General features: G+C 41.3%; 3 protein-coding genes across 3 annotated transcripts; 2 read left to right on the top strand and 1 right to left on the bottom strand.

Annotated features, from left to right (window-relative positions):
- Positions 1 to 7,638: 7,638 nt before the first annotated feature.
- Nachralpha2 (nicotinic acetylcholine receptor alpha2) lies at positions 7,639 to 13,597 on the top strand. The gene is made up of 9 exons (XM_076382359.1): positions 7,639 to 7,828; positions 8,372 to 8,597; positions 8,675 to 8,719; positions 8,791 to 8,900; positions 8,961 to 9,141; positions 9,219 to 9,912; positions 9,993 to 10,198; positions 10,379 to 10,559; positions 13,397 to 13,597. Exons 2-9 carry the CDS (start codon positions 8,418 to 8,420, stop codon positions 13,468 to 13,470), a joined length of 1,671 nt encoding a protein of 556 aa, XP_076238474.1. The 5' UTR covers positions 7,639 to 7,828; positions 8,372 to 8,417; the 3' UTR covers positions 13,471 to 13,597.
- LOC143181770 (uncharacterized) lies at positions 12,549 to 16,197 on the bottom strand. Its single transcript, XM_076382360.1, has 4 exons — positions 15,959 to 16,197; positions 14,298 to 14,462; positions 13,527 to 13,881; positions 12,549 to 12,689 (listed from the first exon to the last, which is right to left on the bottom strand). Exons 2-4 carry the CDS (start codon positions 14,455 to 14,457, stop codon positions 12,587 to 12,589), a joined length of 618 nt encoding a protein of 205 aa, XP_076238475.1. The 5' UTR covers positions 14,458 to 14,462; positions 15,959 to 16,197; the 3' UTR covers positions 12,549 to 12,586.
- Positions 16,198 to 18,092: 1,895 nt separating this feature from the next.
- Cos (kinesin-like protein costa) lies at positions 18,093 to 20,896 on the top strand. The gene has a single exon (XM_076382357.1). The coding sequence runs from the start codon at positions 18,184 to 18,186 to the stop codon at positions 20,806 to 20,808; it is 2,625 nt and encodes an 874-aa protein (XP_076238472.1). The 5' UTR covers positions 18,093 to 18,183; the 3' UTR covers positions 20,809 to 20,896.
- The last annotated feature ends 752 nt before the right edge of the window (positions 20,897 to 21,648 follow it).

The following is a 21,648-nucleotide window of genomic DNA, read 5'->3' as shown; positions in this document are numbered from 1 at the left end:
TACCGATGCACACGGCGATATCAATAATTCATGCGCCGATGAGACGATCGCTGCCTGGATGGCATTTGCGTTTGCGGACCATAAATTGCTTCGTTATATTTGGAACAGGCGGCCGGTAATCCGTACCACCTCCTATAATTGCGCCGTTAATTGCGCTAGGTGTAACTAATACGAAGAATCTGAGTTGATTGGAGGATCTTTCACTAAAGTAGATTTAAAATTGTTATAAATAAGGGCCATGTTTGAACTGGACTCTTACCAACAGCAGCAACATGGACTACTTGCAAATAGAGTCCAGAACAGTGCTGAGAGCAGATGACGTCACTCAGTGAGGAGATTGCCTGCTTTGAGGGGCATGAGGCTCCATGGTGGGAGTAAGCATATACCCCCACTCCTATAACTGCTGCTCCAGGAGTAGTAGATCACTTGCTCCTAGTCATTCGTCAATCTTTGCTCCTGCTTAGCAAAGGATGTTCCAAGGATCAACGAACTACACACGATTGGTCCAAACATACTTCATAAAATCTACATTTACGTTATATTACTTCACGTCGCAAAGTACCTCAATATATATCCTCCAGACGACCTATATCAAATTCTAATTTCACCTGAAAGTGGTGTAATAAAAAAATGATTCTACTTTCCAAGAAACTGTGCCACGTATGCACAAGTGCACTCCCACCGTATTATCAAACATTAAAGTCCCCATACACCACAGGACCGTAATGTCTCGCGAAAATGGGAACGACTCACTAGCTACTCGGCACGTGCCGCACACTGGACGTATTTCCCAGAGGTGTTTTCAATCTAAGAGATGGATCAGGTATCCACGAATATCGACATCTAAGGATTTGTTCACGCACACGATACCATGGGAAGCACCGAGTGTATAATGGACAAATAATCGTGTGCAAAGGAAAAAGAATAGTACTCAACGACCATGGGTGGCAATATCGCTGAATTGGGACGATGCATGTGGATGAAAGTAAAGGAAAACGCAACGGGACCGTAATGCGCGATACTGATGTTACGCTCTGGCCCGCTTACACAAATAAATTCATTTTGAATATTGATTCCTCATTACGGCCGTTGCGGTTTACGTATAGGGCTCGCAGATAATACATAGAAACACGACTGTTTTCGAGTTCTCCCCTCCCCGCGTAACGGGAGACGTATCTATGACCACTAACGAGCACATGAATACGTCACAACTTCTCTTGTTTAATTTGTTACATGTGAGTTTGTAATATGCATACTCTGCCGCGGGCGATCGCGTTCCTGTTTCGAGGCAGAGCAACCTCCATGGCCATTAAGTGGTCTTCCAACTTCAGCGCGTCGACAATTGTCTCATATTTAGGAACTTTTTCTGTGGCAACTTTTCCTTCATTTTCTGATCCTTCTCCAGGTTGGTACACATCAAAATCCATTAATGATCAAGATTTCCAAATACTTGCGCCAAGACTACAAAATCACTCTGAACTTCTGAACCTCCAAATTCCGAACTAGCAAAACTTCTGAACTCTCAATGGGATTATCCGACAGGTCTCAAGTCACAAAGTTACCAACTTTATTTCGGAATTCTTATACCAGGATTATAGAACTTCGCTAAACTTCTAAACTTCAGCATCCCAAAGTAGCAAAACTGAGGTCTCAGTAGGACTACCGGAAAGGTCTCAAATCATAGAATCATCAGCCTAACAAACTGTTGAGGTAGTCCCCTCCTCAGATAATCTCTATGTTACATCTACCCACCTATCCTTATCAGGACTGTCCATCGGTTCATTCAAATCTTAATTCATGTCTTCGTCCAACCCCTTCAATTCGAGCTCCGAAATTTTTATTTAAATAAAATTTCGCCCGTCTCTGAAAGCAGGTTGTCAGAGCGTTCCGTTACCTCATTCCGCGTAGTCGCTCGACATTATTCCCCGTCGCGGCCGCGAGCCCCCCTCGCTCTTCCTCCCTCCCTCTATAATGATGTTTCCACGAGCTCGGATTCTCTCTTTTTCTCCCTATCCGCTCTTTGTCTTCCACCCGTTTCCCCGGCCCCGTGAGACCGAACATCTTGCTTTAATGTTGCTGAAAGATCAGAACTCGAGCGAATGACGTCGACGTGACAGTCGGGATGAGACAGCCCTCGCGGGAGCTTGAGCAGACAAAGAGGAGAGTATCCTACGGTTGGTCGCGAAAGGGGGAGCGGGAGAAAAGGCGCAGAGGGAAGCGGCACGCGGTCGGTACGCCGTGGAGTCATTTCTCTGGTTCTACATGCGCGGGCAGAGCGGAAACCCTTGGAATTGGAAGGAAATTACTGTTCTCGATCAACTGAGGACGACCCTCCGTGCCCTTATTCGGTATCCCGTCAGGTGGAGACGTATTGTGCCGCATCAGTTCCTAAAACTATGGCAAAAGTGAACCTATACTAGGGATGCTAAGCGAGGGGAACTTCCTGACGTCATTACGACAGCAGTGGGAGTGGGGAGCGTGGGGACCCATTACGGTCGAATGGCGTCATTCCCCTACTCCTACTCCTAGTGCGGTGACGTCAGAAAGGTCTGCTCGCTTGGCATCCCTGGCATTCCTGGCCTGTTGAGATTGGACATATTAGCCACGACGTCTGGTCACAGAAAAGAAAGACATTACTAACGCTGTGTTGAGAACATCTTTCCCTTTAATAATATATTCATTTATAGTATTCATTTTAATTAACATTTTCAAGTTAGTCAAGACAATTATGTCTATTTTGCGGTCAACAGAGTGCTATTTATTGCTATATGTAGTGCATATTAGTTAAGCCCCGACCCTACGTCGAATCCCAGTACCAGAGCTGTTATCATTTGGAACTGCAACAAGTGCAGAAAGAAGATGGGAATTGGGGCCCAGTGATGTCACAGAGTAGAAGAGCAGAAGTACAACTCATAAGAATATTATAAGGATAACGTGAAGAACAACAACAATAGTTTGTTAGATTTTAAGACAACTACATATTAAAAATACAAACATTGGATGATTTGAAATTTGAAATATTCCAATGTCTAAAATTTCAGAATTGCAATATAACAAATTTTCAAATTAAAAACATTAAAAAGACTACGCAAGACAAGCTACATATAGTCATTTTAATTTCCTTTCAAGTCATTTAATCTTGTCCCCAGATATGCGCATAAGATCGTCGCACTCACGTGACTCGTGCTCGACCAGGTCAAGCGTTAATTACTGAGGTCGTCCTCCGAAGTATGGCTTCTACCAGGTGTACAAAAAGTCATGTGTTAACCAAGGGAGCCAAACGAACCATCGAGAATCAAATTTTCTCGCGAAGAAAATTGTCTTCCTCGACGAACAAGTACTATTCCTTCCTAACGATCTTGGAAAGGAACTCCAAAGGGGATTCTCACTCCGAGCGGGCATAGTAAATCGCGTCGGGAGATGGGCAAGTTCCCAGCAGCGAAAAGAGACTGAAAATACAAGAACAAGACTATTTCTTCAGCAACGCAGTTAACAATTCCAGCGGCGAAGCAACTGGTTCAAACTAACTTCCTCCAGGATCTAGGAAAGAACGAGAGGGGGGGATTAAAAGTATTATCGCGACGCTAACGCGAACTACTAGGTGTAAAATGATCAGCCGAGCATGAGGCGTGACGACGATGCACTTGTGAGCGACGCTAGTGCGGGTACAACTGGATATAAGGGGTGTCCCGATAAAGGCCACTATAATTTACAGAGCGCGCAGACATTCATTTGAACTCCAACACACCTTGACCACCATCCAAGGTTTCAGGCTTTTCGCCGAGGGAGGGGGGATAGAAAGAGGGAGCAAGAAGGTGGGTGAAAGGCGGCAAGGGAATAGTGTTCGCTAGCAGCAGAATAATCTAGGCTGATCACGTGGTACACCTTGTATAACTGTCATGAAGGTTCCACAGAGAAAATGACTACATAGAATGGAAATGGCCGACAAATGTATTGAGGCTTGACAAAAGGAACAAAAAAAATAAAGATCCTAATTCCTACAATTTCATCTTCCCCCAAGAATGAATGTGTGGTGTTTTATCCAGGAAAATTAGCCCCATTGCGACATAAATCGGATTAGGATTAACTCTCGATCACTTATCCGGGGTAAGCCGCACGAGTATATTGCTATTAGATGTAGTCCGATTTACGTCGTATTTGGGCTCATTTTCTTCGGGAAAACACCACGCATTCATTCCTACTATTTTTATATAAATAAAATGACTATTATAAAGACTAGAATTTTCATTATTCAATATTTAATACGCAAATTTGAACCGAGTAAAATTTCAGCGAGGTACCTCTGCAGCCGCGTTCGCGTTGCGTCTATTACTCCACTCGGTTCTCTCCTCTCTTTCTCAGCAAGAGATTCCTCTGATTCTCTGTCGTTTCGGCGGTAACCCGTTTTGCTTGTCTCGCAGAAATTTCAGACGCGCCCCCGCGCTTACAGCGGGGCGAGCAAGAAAGACCACTCGAAACGAAATTCCGCGAGCACTTTCCGATTAATAATTCAGTGGGGATGGTAGAAATGTACGTTCTCCGTTTGCCCCTCTTTTATCTGCAGGATCCTAGACCCGCCCCGCTGAAGAACGAGGAGAATCCCGCTGTCTGCCGGGTAATTTTCGTGCAATTAGGAAGACGGACGAGTGAATGCTCGGCGTAGGTAGCAAAGCTAATAAATTTGAGAACGACGGAGGGCCGCTGGCAGCGTTCGCTGGGTAATCGAATCGTCATGCTAGTCCTGCTGGTACGAGCCCATTACCTAAGAGGTGCTATCGCGGAACATTCTTATTCCATTCTGGAGCAGTTGCGCTAAAGCACGCAGCAGAGAGCGTAAAATAGTTCGCAGTGGCTGCAGATAAGACCGTGAAGCACACGTGCACCGAGCTTTTAACCAGATGCATATTTCACGAAGGAGCAGCGCCGCGACAGCGTGGCAGACTTTTTCCATAACTGGGGCCACTCGTTAGTCTCGAGTTGCCCACGGTCCAGACGGAATAAATTCCGGATCATCGGGCACAAGCGCGTGGACGTCGAACCTCGCGTAATAACTCGCAACCGAGGTTGAAATAGATTCTGCCTAGTCAGGTCCGCGACAGGAACGAGCGTGGAACGTTCGGTAGAAGGCCTTAAATCGTCCTCGATTTTTCCCCTTTTACCTGCAGCGCTGTTCAGCGAAAATACACCCTCGTAAATTTTCCCATGGTTTACCGTGCCCCTCGGATCTTGGCATTAACACTTCGAGTAGCTAAGCGAGGACGGAAGACGTGGAGGTGGCTGGCGAGGGGGAGGCAGACATGGGGAGGAAGAGGGACGCGGAGACCTGCAACGCATTTCAATGCACCCCGTTGCAGAGCATATTCCTCGACGGAACCAGATGCCCCCCTCACACGTGTCCCTCTGCAGAACTTGCACGATACGATCGCGGGTGCATACACAGGTGGGGCTCACACACGGCTTCCCTCAGAGGGTAGCTGCACCCCTCCGCGCTGGGAAGTGCTGCTGCTGCCTCCTTCTCTCGCCAGTGCCTCGCAGCGAGAAGAAACCCGGAAAAACAGTCACGTTTATCATCGAGCTCCTGCGAGCACATCGGGCATGAACCCAGCGAGGGATAAAGCAAGAAAACGACTGGTGTGTAAGGATAGAATGCTCTAATGTACGGACGTAAAACGGCTCGTTTCCGTCACCGAGCGATGCGACTGGTGTTCACCTACTATCTTAATGAATTCCTCTAAAGTGAGCGTAAACCTCTGATAGGAGTGAGGAGCCAATGAAAACAGCAGACCCCAATATCTGTTGTGTATTTGGTCCATGGTGATCGCATAACGCGAGATACTGCATTGAGTATTCCTTCATTATTTGCATTCAACTTTGTGAGATAAGTGTGTTACTATGTACATTGTGAAGAAGATGACGTTCGTGACCGGTAGTGAACTGTGTGCCTGCAGCGAAACTGGAGAAAGGAGTTTCTCGAAAAAACCCTAAGGAAAGAGGTTGCCAGCGGTATAATTTTCATGGAATATTTAGCTAATTTAAAAATTAAGGGAACGTGACGAGTAGATGAAGTTTTCTCGCGGAATTTCGAAATGGTGTTCCTTTTTACACAGCGGTGAGCGTCCTTTAATTAACGAGCGAATTTTCAAAAAGGAGAGCTGATTATTATTAAACGATAATTCCATCTGGCTCCAGGTTTGATGGCACGCGTTAAAAGCCTAGTTATTCCATCGCTGGCCGACGAGCATGTAGCTGTTTAAAAAATAACACGCTCGGGATACTAAATTATTTAGCGGCGTCATAAATATTCGATCCGACAAGCTCCGAGCTACTCCAGGTCTCGTTAATATTAAACAAAAAAATGCTTAAGGACAAACTATAAAATGCATTAGCATGCCGCGTGCACCCGTACGAGAAGAGGGCAGTTACCTTTGTCTCCGACACACGAAAGTGGTTCCCTAGCGCGCTTACTAGTGCTTCGCGACGAGACCCGGAAAAATAATCCCGTTTATCATCGCGTGCGGTACCTAGTGGGAAACCTACCGCGAAATTACCATAAAAACAAACTTTCCGAAGCTAATTTCGCTCTTGCGGCTCAACGAATCCACCTAACACTAATTTTCAAATGAATACCGAGACAGCTCTATAGAGCACCCCAGGGGACACAAGTTATCTGTAGGGACTAACGAAGTGATAGGCAAACAAACGCTTCAAGGAAAAGATTAGAAGCAAAGTTTTAAAAGTACAAAGGAGATTTATTCGGCCACTTCTAGAGGAACATGGACCTAGAAAACTAAAAAGACATTGGTCAATCGATCTTAAATGAGGTTTCGAAGGATCTTTCACTAGGGAAGCCTCATCACGCCATCTGAGGACCTTTAAGGAGCCTAAGACAGCAGATCGGCTCATGGAATTTTTAATTCCGCTTGTTGGTTAATTAAACAAAAAAAAAAGGAAAAAGATTTCATGAAGAGGTGCATTGTAGGGACCATTAGCATCACTGAACTCATTAACTGTTAAGAGCCTTTGCTCTCGAAATTCTACCTTGACTCACACCCGTCCCTGTAGGTTTTCCTAGCCCAGCAAATTAGGAAACCGTGAAGGGATTTTCGTGAGTAGGTAAACGAGGGTCAGACGCAGTACTCCTCTAGGGTCAGCTGACAGACTTCCCTGGGAACGCAGGGTTAACTCCAGTGAAGCTTGACACGTCGCCCTTATCAACCGATCCGTCTTTCCCCCTTTGCCGAGTCCCCGCGTCCAGCGATCGAATCCAGCAGATCAGCCCCTAAAGGGCTGATAATATTGATTTCCCATCAAGATTATTTGCCGATTGACCCAGTCACCGGTGGATGAGCTCGAAAAAGGGGCGCAGGGGAAGAGGAAAATTTCAGCCAGGGGACTCAAGAGAGCGGTTCGAAAGGGCGTAGGACCAGCTTCGGAGGCGGAGAAGATCGCGCAGAACCGCGGCGGACGTGCGCCTCTTTTTCTACTGCCGGGACGGGAACCTGCGCCTTGGACAGTGGCTCCTAGTGCGCAGGTACCCTCGATTGGCTCGGGGCATGCGCAATGGGATATTGATCCCGCAAAATCCGAGATGCACGTAACATCATCCAGTGGTCCATTGGCTGTACACAATGTCATTTCTGTTCGACGCTCTTCCGGCGTCTCGCGAGCGGAACGAGCCGCTTTAGTGGTGCGTGCCGACGCATCGATTCCTGCTCGCTCTGCCGATCAACGCCTCACGGAAGTTCGAAGGAACCGCGCTGGAAGATTATGGTAGTCGGAGGACATTCGGGCAAGCGTGCTGCAGACGCCTGAAGAGGAAGGATCACAAGTACGTAAGCGATTGAACTCTCCCTAACGGGGACCCTAGCGCTAGGGGACAATTGATTTTATCGATCAAGCGGATGTAGATAGAAGTCGTCGGTAGTAGTAATTAACGCTATTCCTGGAACATTGGTTTGCGCGTAATTAGCAAGATACATTAATGGGGGCTAAGTAGATTAATCCCACGGGACGAAAATAATGCAATGGGTTCCATAATCAGGGGACAGAAAAGTCCAAGGTTTCATCCCCCAGCGGGGATAACGAAGCTTAATTTGATATAGCAAATGGAAGTAAATTTAATAACTGCGGCTTGCTTCGATGGGAAAGAAGTTAATATAGGCAGGTGGCAATTAATGCAACAGGTTCATAATTCCATGAATGGCAACAGCTTACGAAGTTCAGTTCGGCTATTGAGAGTTTGCCACGAGTAGCATTCGATTGAATTTGTACTTTCCTCGATTATTGCTTCTAATTTGTGAACTACACTTCCCTCGTTCTGAACGAGATTGGTTTAATTCTAATCGTTCGAAACCTCTGTGTAACGCGATAGGATGCCAATTGGGGACCAATAACAGAACACGAGCTGTTTCCTCAACATGATCCTGCAAGCGATCGTCTTAATCTTCTCCGCGGGGGCATGCCTCGGTAATCCCGATGCAAAAAGGCTGTACGACGACTTGTTGTCGAACTATAATCGGCTGATTCGCCCGGTTTCCAATAACACCAACACAGTGGTCGTTAAACTGGGACTTCGTCTTTCTCAACTTATAGATCTCGTAGGTGTTTCTGTTTGTACACTCTATGAAAGAATCTTGAAAAGAGAACTAACGTCCACTCGTTGAACTTTTTCCAGAATCTGAAGGATCAGATCCTCACGACAAACGTTTGGCTCGAACACGTAAGTCTGGAGTAGGTAACATTTCCATTGAGTGCCGCTTAGGGTGTCTAACGGAAATGAACTTTGCACAGGAATGGCAGGATCACAAGTTTCAGTGGGATCCAGCCGAGTATGGAGGTGTCACTGAACTCTATGTACCCAGCGAGCATATTTGGCTTCCTGACATTGTTCTATACAACAAGTACGTAATTCGACTCATTTCCATAGAACTTCGAGAATCATGTTGAAATTGAATTTTCAGCGCTGACGGGGAATACGGAGTTACCACCATGACGAAGGCTATATTGCACTACACTGGGAAAGTTCTCTGGACACCACCAGCTATTTTCAAGTCCTCTTGCGAGATAGATGTTAGATACTTCCCCTTTGATCAACAGACCTGCTTCATGAAGTTTGGGTCCTGGACATACGATGGTTTCCAGGTAACGAAACCGTTCTTGCTCTTGATTTAACATCCTCATGCAAATAAGCTGATGGTCTTCAATTTGTCTACATGCAGATCGACTTGAAGCACATCAACCAGCACATGGGAGACAAGGTGGAAGTTGGGATCGATCTTCGCGAATACTACCCCAGCGTCGAATGGGACATACTGGGGGTTCCAGCAGAACGTCACAAGAAGTACTATCCCTGTTGTCACGAGCCCTACCCCGACATCTTCTTCAACATCACGTTACGTCGGAAGACTTTGTTCTACACGGTGAACTTGATCGTGCCCTGCGTGAGCATCTCGTACTTGTCCGTGTTGGCGTTCTATCTGCCCGCAGACTCGGGCGAGAAGATCGCCCTTTGCATTAACATACTGCTATCACAGACTATGTTCTTCCTGCTAATATCCGAGATCATACCATCGACATCACTAGCGTTGCCATTACTAGGCAAATACTTGCTGTTCACGATGATTCTAGTGGGGCTCTCGGTAGTCATAACAATTATCATATTAAACGTTCATTACCGCAAGCCGAGCACGCATAAAATGCCGCCGTGGATCAGGAAGATTTTCATACGAAGACTACCGAAACTGTTGCTAATGAGAGTGCCAGATGATCTCCTCAATGATCTCGCTGCATACAAGATACATGGAAGAGGAAGATCCAGCAAAAAGAGCAAGTTCAATTCTGCTGTTGCGGCGGCGATGCAGTCATCCTCTATTGTGTCGTCGCCTGACTCTGCTCGTCATCAACGAATCGGCGGTGTGTATTCGTGGTATAAGCGAATTTCACGAATTTCACGAATTTCAAAGATGTAACATTGGAATGTTCTTTTATTCCAGGATGCAATGGCCTGCATACCACAACAGCTCACAACAGATTTTTGGGTCTCGGTGGATACAATGGACTTCCTACAGTGATGTCCGGTCTGGACGAGTCCTTGAGTGACGTGACACCCAAAAAGAAGTATCCCTTCGAGCTAGAGAAAGCTCTACACAACGTGATGTTCATTCAGCATCACATACAACGACAAGACGAATTCAACGCGGTAAACGTTATTGTTATGAATAAAATTGCTCGAATAGCATCAGAATGTTCCCATGTCTTGCTCTGTGTAAAAGTGTGTGTATATTTGCATTTATTGTATAGGTGTGCTCGAAGAGGAGATGTGCTTGAAGGAAGTAAAGCTGATGATTAAGGTTTCTAATCTTTGTGTTTGCCATGACAGGAGGATCAAGACTGGGGATTCGTGGCGATGGTTCTGGATCGGCTGTTCCTTTGGATCTTCACGATCGCGTCTATTGTTGGGACGTTCACTATTCTCTGTGAGGCTCCAGCGCTTTACGACGACACAAAGCCGATCGACATGGAGTACTCTTCTGTCGCCCAACAGCAATTCCTCCCTCACGGTGATTTGCTAGAAACAATTGTGTAGAATTATTAGAGGAGCAAGAAACGGAGAAAAGTCGAGGTCTTGATCGGGTCACCAACGAATCAAGACCTCTGGGCTTTTTCCTTCTTTTATTACGAAGTATACAATCTTCGATAGCGTCTCATGTCTAAAACTATATTTCATTTGTACTTACCGCCCTAGTATCTGCACACGACGAACAAGTGCTCTTGAATAACAATAAACATGTTATCGTACGGCTAAGGGGAGACTCCCAATGATACTTATAGAAATTTTGTAACGTCTCTTACGTAGAAAGTACGGACGGGATATAACTCACCGTCGAAATCTTACTATGCGTATAGTAAAGCTCGTCTTCTGCTCGAGTTAACATCTTCCCGATGATCGTTCACGGATTGTTACGTAGTATACGAACTTTTTCGACTACGCTAAAATATCAATCAATCTTTTTCAGTACGAACGAAATATAAATGTACTCGGATCTGTTCGATATCTTGTGTATCTATAAAAGTAAAAATAAACAACAGTTAACAAGCACTTAGTCGTTTACTTATCATTCTTCAGTTACTTCTCAATCATTCAGGTCTAAATTATATTTAGCATCACGTGCAACTTATTTCTCACTCGCACTGACCTGCACGTACCTTGGAATGAACGTCTGTTTATTTACGTTGGAACAAGCACAAGGAAAACATCGTAGAATAAATGCATGTATTCCTAGATCATTCATCATGAATCACTTTAACATTATTTCCTCAGCTAATGTTAGCTAATAGGAAAATACGAGACACAAGAAGAGTACATATACATATATATGTGCGTGTCATTCTTCGTCACATGCATTACATAAATATACTAATCCACAATCAGTCGTGACGCTTTGTGAAACACACAGGTTGGTGAGAGTTCGACGACATCCGCTGGATCATTCGTTTTTATTCGTTTATTTCAAATGTTCCTTTACATAGGAGGTTCCTTCCAAGTAATTTATTCGGTATAATTCAATATAAATAATTTGAACGTAGTAACGGAGTCATTCGAGCACGAAACAGACGCAAGTGAACCGAACACAACTCGGTTTACGCATTCAGACTCGCAAATCCATCGGCATTTCGCATAAAAATATCTCCTCACGCGACTTATATATATATATATACATATACTATATAGACACTATACGCAGAAATACGTTTCATTGGATGTCACAGGAAGCACCAAAGTAAACGTGTGCGTCCTTTTACACAGATTTCCTTTCCTCACGTGGGAAAATCAGGGCTTGGAAATTCTATAGAGTCTAACAATTAAACGGACCAACCACACCTCGCATTTACCCTCTTACAAAAATAAAAATACGCGAACACTGTTGCAAACAGGAAATGGGACCACTCTCGCATTCTATACACACTTTCTGTACGTCATATGTTCGCCTCCTCTCCCCCCTCCTCCTCCGTAAAGGACAGGTCGAGGAAGAGGAAAAGAACCAGACTTAGTCTAATTTTTGCCACTCGTACCAACCGCAAACGCGATACTACCTCCATCGTGTTTTCGTGATTATCACCAAAAAGCGACCCAAGGAGCCTTCCATAAATGCGATACATCTCGTAAAACGAGACTGCTTCGTTATGTCCTAGAAAACCTTGTTCTAAGGCTACGGAATACGACAAATGCTACTGAGAACACAATCCTCGAGATGCAATTCTCGATCACATCTTCCCACACGCGTAGACATACACACGCGCTTCTACTTGTACATAACACGTAATCTATAATCGTAGTGACTATAATAATCGCGACTGTCACCCGTTAATTAATAGCTGCATTCGCATTGTTTCATAAGGAATAAGCGTCGTACATAGTATTTGTGACACGATCTATGGCTATCGCCGTAACACTGTCCTTTCTTTTAATACGCGACAAGCAAGGAAATATGGAATTATTCTCCGTAATGTTGCAACAATCCGTATCTGGTTACATAGAGGACCGTGTGCAACAATGTACAGACAGCCGAGCTGTGGCGGAGTCGATTCAACCCTTCCACGTGCCAATGTAGTTTTTACAATTCGGGCAAAAGTGGTGGACGCTCATGAAGCTGCTCATGCAATATGGCAGGCAGGAGCAGAGACAACATCTGAAATCGAAAGTCCATTGGTCAGAGTCACTACTCGAAACAGGATCACATAACACAGACAGGAAGACAATGATTCCTTTGGACCTGAGTGCTGTGCTAGATGTACGTAGGATTCAGGAAGTGGACCAGCTAGACTGGGAGGGATAACGATATCTGATGAAAGTGAAAGTAGAAGTGAAGATCACGGGAAAATAAATATTTAAGGTGCAACTCTAAAGAGGAACTCGGTGTTGGAATTACTGGGAGCCTAGTGAATATTGGTATGGATCGTGAACAAAGCAGTGGGAAAGAATGTGATGTGTCTAAAGATCAGGAGCATGAATAACCGAGAAAATGTTACCCCGATTTCCTAGAAGCCTTCCCAAAAAAATAAAATGTTAAGATTTCTTGTCTATGATGATAAACACACCAAAAAGCACAAGTGTTAGATTAATCCTTTAGCTCTTGGAATGTACTGTTTGGATTGGTCATTTCAATGCTAATGTTTTATGTCTGAGGTCCTGGATATCAATTTACACTTGGGAGCAGTTGAGTTTTAGACTGATTCTACTTTAATAAAACTAAAAACCACTCCCTGATCTGATGGTACTCTCAAAATCCTAAAACTCAACTACTCCCACATCTACTTTTTTCATCTTTTTCTCTATTCCATTTATGGTTCTGCTACGGTAATTAAACAATCTAAGAAATCTCTGTTTCTGTTACAGCAACTAATATGGAACCGTGGGAAAACAACCAACGATTAATTTCCACCCACAACGCGCCACAGCTAAAGGATTAAAGAGAAATCAAAAGCGCTAAACTATCGTAAGCGTCGCATGCAAGCTATTTACTCACCCAAGTAAGCAGAGGATAATGCAGCAGATGTGGGCGCTCGGCTGGTGGTCTGATATCGTTGCAGTTTTGATGCTAGCATGGCACGTTGGACAGGTCATTTTTATCGCGTTCGGGCTCATCGTGTAACCCACTGGCTGGTGGATTATCCGAACTTCTGTTGGCGGCACGAAGTTCGGATTCGCATTGTGGTGCGTTTGTGGCTGTGGCTGTGGCTGAGGCTGCGGCTGTGGCGATGGCTCGCCAGGAACCCTTGGATAATTCGGCAAAAATGGCGTCGTAGTCTGATTCGATGGCTCGCTAGGCCCTGAATAATTGGGCGGATATGGCATCGTCGTCTGATTCGGCGGCTGATTATCTGAAATTGAAATCGTAGTCCTCATACAACACAGTTGCAATGAACTGTTCTTGAATTGTTTATCATCGAAGCCTGTAGTTTAAAAGCAAAAACTTGAAACTCTTCAGTCTAACTTCAGTCGATAGCAAACATATGCATACGTATGGTCACAACTCGATTATAATCAGCGACCAGCAATGCGTGCCACGTCGCGATCGTCAGATACCACTATACGACATCCGCTAACCGAAGAGGTTAAGGCCAAGGTCACGCGAGCGCTACAATAGCGGACGTTGCAATGTTGCAAGTATTGACTATTTGCATTCATTGGAACAAACGTTCATATTGTAACGATAGTAAGCTACGACTGCAGCCACAACGCCCATGAAACCGACGCTCAGGAGACCTCAGTCTAATCAAAAGTATGCGAAACCTACAAGCTGGTATGGGCATCGAAGATGGTCCTACTGGATACGGTGGAATGTTCGGTTGTGGGTTCACTGCGTTTCCAACAGCCTCCTCATACGAAGGCGGAGCAGTAGGTGGTGGTGCTGAGGGTTGTGTTCTCCCAGCAGCAAGTCTCATGTTCTTCTCCATGTTTCCTGAAACAGTGTTTAGAAAATGAAATATTAGGTCACTTCTCTTTGCTTCTTTTCAAGTCTACATGTTACATCGTATAAAGCAATAGCCACTATGTATTGAACATGATCGATGCTCTTTGTGTATACGGTGTGTCCCCTTTATCTATAAATATTTCCCGATAAGTTGATGATCGAAGCTACATGAAAATTTATCGCGATTTGCTACTGCGGCCCATGGGTAGTAAATTTAATAATAAAACGTTTTGCGTGAAATATATAGTTCGAGGACGCACCGAGCAAGATTAGCCTCGATAATCAAGTGTGAATTAGGTCAGGTTGATGATCGCGGATGCATTAGCGTTCGACGTACGAAACAGCCTGCACAAATGAGCGCGAAAGTGCTCGTGTGCGAATAGAAAGTTGAACGGACATTAAGTAACAGAGACAAGGAGAACTTCGCGGAACTGTACTTAAGAAATTTAGAACCTGGAATGCACTTTCATAATCGCTTCTTCAATTACGTACTATAGCATATCTTCGTTTGCAAAATAATACCAATAACGTAATAAAATATGAAACAGGAATTCTAAGAGCACCGTTTTCACGAATTTTGAATTTCAAATTACGCGGGGTCACGTGGTCACGTCAGATTGTGTTTCATAATATTTTCAGCTTGTTTGCTACAGGAGCAAGTTTGTTCAACAGAAATATGTTATTGTCGATGCATGAATATGTGATAACCATTACACACATGAAAATGTACAAGACAGATTAGAAACACATTTTCTTATCTCTTTTCTCGGAATGAATTGACGCCTCATTAGAATGTTAGGTCAACGTGACGACGTGTTAATAAAAAGCACAAGATCAATATTTTTCTGTAGTATCTATAAACTAGACCACGTAAGCAAAGAACAAAGTAACTGTAACTACAGTATGTTATTACATTTACGACTTGTTTCTGCCGAAGTTTGTAAATGAATCTTCAAATTTGGGATGCAGCAGAATTGCTTCGCGATGATTCACAGGAAGTACTACGTAAAATTACGAATCTTGGATGTCGAATACATTATTTCGTAATACGTGAATTAATCGTGTTATGATATGACGAAATTCCGGATAAGAATTGAGTATTTAAATCAAATAATCAACTGGAAGTCACAACTTAATATACGATTTAAATAACAAATTTGATAATTAACTTAATTACATAATTGTCTACGTAATTCCAATAATTATTCTAAATAATTGATTTCCAATTACTCGCAATTTTTCAATTATACAATCAATACCGCAATAATGAGACTATTCTAGAAAAAAGGATCAGTGTGTTTTTATTGACACGGCGAACAGAAGAGTGACATAAAAATTTGACGCGTAATGTAACTCATTATAATAATGAGAAAATTGCTTTTTTAAAATATTGTAAAGGTATTGTTTAATTATGTCACTGTATTTGTCGAAATATCTACTGTCAAAGAGGGCATTAAGGAAAGGCAATGGACGAAAGTGATTACCTGTATTTAAGACCTCGGGAAATTCAGAGTTGACGTCCTCGAACCGAAAGAGGTTATAGTTCAATAGCACGTAGCTCTACTCCGATTGCAGTCGTCGCGAAAAGAATATTGTACACGAAATGACTCATACGACGGTCGATTAGCTTAAAACGTCACAACAGATTCTTTCGAGACGGATTTGAACTGAAATACCTGGAAAAAGGCACGACACTGCGAAACCAGTCGAGTTGTTGCGAGTATGTATAACGGCTGACAAGATTCTGTTGCAACTGCTCTTGGCGACCAATCGGAGCCCTCGTCTCATACGATGCCGCTTCGTACACAATATGGCGCGAAATCGAATGGGGAATTTGAACCGCCATTTGTGATGGGCGTTCGAATTTCGAATTTAAAACGATTTGAAGTTATTTAAAAGCGTGAAAATTCGAATTTCTTCAAATAGAGAAATTAATTAGTGAATATGTCACCTGCTGAACTTTTTTGAGTAATATTTCTCAATGTGCACCATGAAAAAAGACTTTTAAAGCACATTTAGATAACGTAGATTTCTTCGTATTTTCATGTTTAATCTTTTGCATGGTTTTTCTTATAAATAATTAACTTTGTCTTTAGAAATTTAAATAAACGTCTAATAATAGATAGAATAGACTTACGATTCTATGAACATTTCTCTTCAATAATTAAAAATTGAATAAAAGCTGAGTAAAGAATTATTAGAATCACACACAAAAGTAGTTATGGGTTAAATGTTTCTAGTAATTATCTCACGAATTTTATCTCAATTTATATGATATCTGCTATGAATATAGCAATTTACTTCGTCATTCTTTCTCTCGTTTATAAATAAATAAATAAAGTTTAAATTATATTGCAAATATCCCTAAACGACCTGTCTTTCATTTTCTTATACTATATCATTCAATTTTTCTCCAAATATTGTCATAAAATAATTAAACCGATAATTATTTCGACTAAAATTATTAAATAAATTCCAAATGTCCCTAAACTTATGACACAAATTCAAAACGATTCGAATCACATCAAAGAATCGATATGATTCGATCTACGTCATAGATTCAAATCCATTTTATCGGTTGCATTGAGCTATTGCGGTCGTGGTCACTTCACTAGGTAATTATCGCCACTTTTAAAGCAAGTTTTATTCAAAATTTTGCATAAAAGGCCTTGCAAGATACTTCATTTCTTTTTTCTTAAGATTAATGCAAACAAAATGTGATATTATATTGAATCTCAGTTTCTATCGCGTGTTTAACCAAACTGTTTGATTTTCGAGAGTGTGTAAATGCGTCTGTCGAAAGTAACGTGAAGACAATAGGTCCAAAATAACTTGATAAGTCAAATAATATGTATTTAAACGATATATTGATATCTCTCAATGGATTTGAATCCGATTTAGTTTGGTTAAGATGCAGGGCTACCACTGAACGATCGATCATTTAACAGTTGAACAGATTTCGATCATTTTCACGCAATTGTTTCTAAATTTGAACAAAAACTACTTTACACTAGACTTTATTATTCAAATTATTATCTATTTTCAATGTTATCGCAAAGTTTATTTAATTTCATTGTTTGACTCGATAGTGTTTGATTTATTTGTACTTAATTACTTAGGATGAAGCTATGGAACTAATGTTCGACATTTTTTCTTGTTTAACGCTGCGCCAAATACAAATATCCAAAAACTATTATCACAAATATTAATAGGTAACGCGAAAACTATTTTCTGTTAACTAAATCTAAGTTGGCAATGATTTCTGCTAGAGTATATTGTACATACGTATATTTTGTTGTTTATTATAATCTGTTATTTGATACAAAAGCTTGTATAACTTTTAACCGAGCTTGAACATATCGAACCACGTTATATGTCCATTCAAAACGAATTCTCAGATTTTAAATTCAAATTTTGGAACTGAATCAGTTCCACATAGGTTATGAATGGCAAATGTAAGTACTGAATACTGAAATTTTGCTAAATACAAAGCGCATTAAATTTAATTCAGAAAGCAATCGCAAGCCTTGCTTAAAATATATAATAATGCTAACAATTGAGATGAAAACAAACTATGGAAACGCAAAAACAATGAACATTCACTTTTCAGTTCATATAAATGTCTGAGATTCTATAAGAACAAAATACTGTCAACTTGGGGAGAAAGTACTTGATTGAATACTCACTATAATCACACAACTACTTGAGTATGTTTGTGATACGGCCAAAAAGGCGTAATCCCAAAATTAAGCACCATAGTGTTCGAAATACCAGGAAAGATATTCAACAAAATACTCTAGCTAGTCCACGAGTACTTAAGGAAAAAGAAGCACAAGACAATGTCTATCAAAGTTCTTCATCATATGCAACACAAAATGAGCTCGCAAGATGTCAAGCCTTCGAGAACTCCCATCATATGGTTGAACCTGCAAATGAGCTACGGAATAGTATGTTTGAATCTATTGATGATACACGAGAGGAAGAAGAACTATATATGAGAGAAGGAGAATTTGTTAGACATACTCATCACATACAAAATCCATGGGGAGACATGTTACAAAACAGTTATGAAGGAAAAGAGAATATTTATCAAAGTCCACTGCCATACTTAGCATATCATAAACCAATAAGACCTCAAGTGGTTCAAAATTTCTGCCACATGGCAGGGCCTGCGAATAATGTGTTAATGAATGCCATGTTTGAACCTATCGTTGACACAAGGGAAGATGATGAAGAAGAGGAAGATGAAGTAGGGATAGAAGAAGAAGAGGATGTTAATGATGAAGATGATGAAAATGAAATTGACGAAGAAGATGAAGATGACGATGATGATGATGATGACAGTGAAGATATTGATGAGGATGAGGATGAAGATGATCAAAGTGACGCAAGTTTAGAAAATTCGGATTTTCAGCAAAAATTAGATGAATACATGAATAAATTTAAGATAGACACTGATAACTTTGTTGAAAGCAAGTTGCCAAGACTTTCTGACTTAGATGCAGCTTCAAATACGGAGTGGAATAAGGATGTTGTTAAACCAATACATTCGAGAAGTCCAAACTGCCGGAGGAACTCAATGCTTCCTGGTTCTGAGATGTGCAAGGAGGTCTTAATTTTTAACGGGACTCTTAAACCTAATCAGAATGAAACAAATAATGAAACAACGGAATCAGTAAACGTAAGAGTTTCAAATAGCTGTGATCCTGAACCAATCACCGAAGAGAATCTGACAACTCAGAATAACAATTCACCAGGTCTACAAAATAATACTCCTGAAACAACTGAGGTACTGGAATCTATAAAAGAGCTAAAGTCTTTGACATTGAGCAATGAAGCAAGCCAAACGCAAGGAAAGAAGATGGATACAGATTTGGAAGAAGTTTATAATCATTATTGTGAAGCGTATTCAGCTATGAAAGCTAAAGTAGACCTTATACTGGACATACACAATAATTTTGATGTGTTACAAAGTGCAAAAGAGAAGTTTGAAAACCAAAGTAAGGAGCTAAGGAGGAAATATGATAAAATATGTAAGCAGCTCGAAACGGAAACTACGAAACGCAAATCAAAAGATGTTGATGTTTATAAAAGTAAAAAGGTTCTTTATAAGGATAAGTTACAAGACATTGAGAAGTTGAGTAAAATTATAGACGATTCGATTAAAGCGACTTCGGCGCTTTACAATTCTATTATTGCTCCTAAGGAACAGGCGGAAGAATCGCAGACACAAATAAGGAAAGAAGAACTGGAGAAGAAACTTGAAGAAGATGAAAAGAAGATCCTTGCACTTGCAGAGAAACTAAACGTAACTGCTAGTAGATTGAAAGAGATACAATCGGATAGCGACGACGACAAAAACGATAAATCAAAGACTGAGAAGAAAAATGCATTACATGTCAATGCAAAAATATCACATTTGGATCATGTTTTGAAGGAAAAATCTATGGACTTGAAGAGGACGGCAGATACGATTGAAAAAGAGATGCTGCGGAGTGAAATTCATCATTTGAGGCGTACTAGAGATCGCTTGATAGATGAAAAATGTGATCTGGACGAAAAGTTTCAGAAAGAAAAGACTTTATCCATCGTAGAAGAACGAAAATTATTAGAATTCGGGGAAGCCATTGAAGCTATTGATGCCATGATTGAACATAAAAATGAGATGATCTGTGGGAAGAAGGATTTCGACGACAATCAATCGCAACGTGAGAAAGGAGAAAGAATGTTAATGGAAAGATTGGCGAAGCTATCGGATGGCGAAATGAGAACTCTATTTTATAAATATTTTTTAAAAGTAATTGACTTGAAAGAAAGTTCGCGAAACTTAGAAGTTCAAACAGCGGAATTAGAGAATCATATAGAAACTCAAAATTGGCAAATACAAACTCTAACAAATGCGCTAAAACTGACGAAGCTGGAAGCTGAAACGAGAGCTGTGGTATTGCAAAAGGACTATCAACAGAAATTGCATTTAATGTTCAAGCACTTTTCGGAAGAAACAAGCAGTTCTGGGGAGGAAGGACTAAACAAAGCTGAAGTTGCAAAGTATAAAAGCGAAAATGAAAGGCTAACGAAGTTATTAATTACCTACAAGGATATTGTTGAAAAATTGAAAAAATCAGGCTATATACCAAATGGTTTAATAGATCAATATTTAAGAAAAATTACTTCCATTAGTCCTCCGCCGCCGAAATTAATTCCAGTCAATGATCACAATAAACGAGATTACAAGAAAACGACGACAACAACGAAAGTAACTAGGCAACGAAACAAATTAATAATACAGAAGACTATGGACTCTGATGACAAGAAAAAAGTGATATTTTATTAATTAGCATATATTTTGTACTTTTTTGTATAATATCGAAATAATATTTTATTAATTAGTACTAATTTAATAAAATTCATGACTAAGCAATTTTTTAAAAAGAACATTGTATTTGGTCATTTCTACTCCTTTTCTTTTAGGTCTGGTTATTTCCACATCTTTTGTCAATAGTACTTACAACTTCCACATACTTTCATAAAATCAATACTGTATTAAAGCATTATTTATCTTTCGAATTATTTTCAAACCAATTTTAATACGATTATACAATGCGAGGAGACGATCAGGACTATATTGTACCAGCTTCTCCAATATTGAAGCTAAAATTGTGGCATTCATAGTGCAGCAACACTTTAGTTTGTTTTTTCTTCCCTACCTGATGATTTTCACTCTCGAGTTTCTTCGCTGACTTCTATTCTTTTCCACCTTCTCGAGAGTCCATTGGGGTTGGGTAGGGTCACGCACATCTGGTGACCAGGTCCTTAAGTGCCGAGGTCTGTTTACTATCTTTTTACATTGTCCGAATTTCCCCTAACTTTTTCTACGTGCTCAAGGGTTCCTCTAGTCTTTTCTTCCCCACCTTCTTCTTCTCTATTATTGTTTTCCTCCTTGCCCTTCGAATAGCAAAAATCCTTCATTCGTGTCAGTCTCTACCTGCACCTCAAAACGAACGCATTGAGTTGAGTGGTCTGTGTCGCACTTGGAGTACGCTTATTCATTACTGAAATTGAAGATTAATTGGACATTAACAAGTACGTATATCATTTTGATATAAGGTGGTAGTGAATGTGCAAACCTGTCTTCGAGTTTAAAACTTTTTTAAGCAATATCTTTTCTTCTTTA

This window comes from Calliopsis andreniformis, chromosome 7 (assembly GCF_051401765.1).
Source record: "Calliopsis andreniformis isolate RMS-2024a chromosome 7, iyCalAndr_principal, whole genome shotgun sequence".
Taxonomy (NCBI): Eukaryota; Metazoa; Arthropoda; class Insecta; order Hymenoptera; family Andrenidae; genus Calliopsis; species Calliopsis andreniformis.
Note: the sequence above shows the minus strand (reverse complement) of the source record. Positions and strands in the feature narration are given on the sequence as shown.

Coding starts and splice junctions, on each gene's coding strand:
- Nachralpha2 (XM_076382359.1), top strand. CDS start 8,418: ATGATCCTGCAAGCGATCGTCTTAATCTTCTCCGCGGGGGCATGCCTC. Junction 8,720..8,790: donor CAAACGTTTGGCTCGAACAC/GTAAGTCTGGAG, acceptor AACTTTGCACAG/GAATGGCAGGATCACAAGTT. Junction 10,560..13,396: donor ACAGCAATTCCTCCCTCACG/GTGATTTGCTAG, acceptor TTTCTGTTACAG/CAACTAATATGGAACCGTGG.
- LOC143181770 (XM_076382360.1), bottom strand. CDS start 14,457: ATGGAGAAGAACATGAGACTTGCTGCTGGGAGAACACAACCCTCAGCA. Junction 13,882..14,297: donor TTCGATGCCCATACCAGCTT/GTAGGTTTCGCA, acceptor TTTCAATTTCAG/ATAATCAGCCGCCGAATCAG. Junction 12,690..13,526: donor ATTATCCTCTGCTTACTTGG/GTGAGTAAATAG, acceptor TTTCGATTTCAG/ATGTTGTCTCTGCTCCTGCC.
- Cos (XM_076382357.1), top strand. CDS start 18,184: ATGTTTGTGATACGGCCAAAAAGGCGTAATCCCAAAATTAAGCACCAT.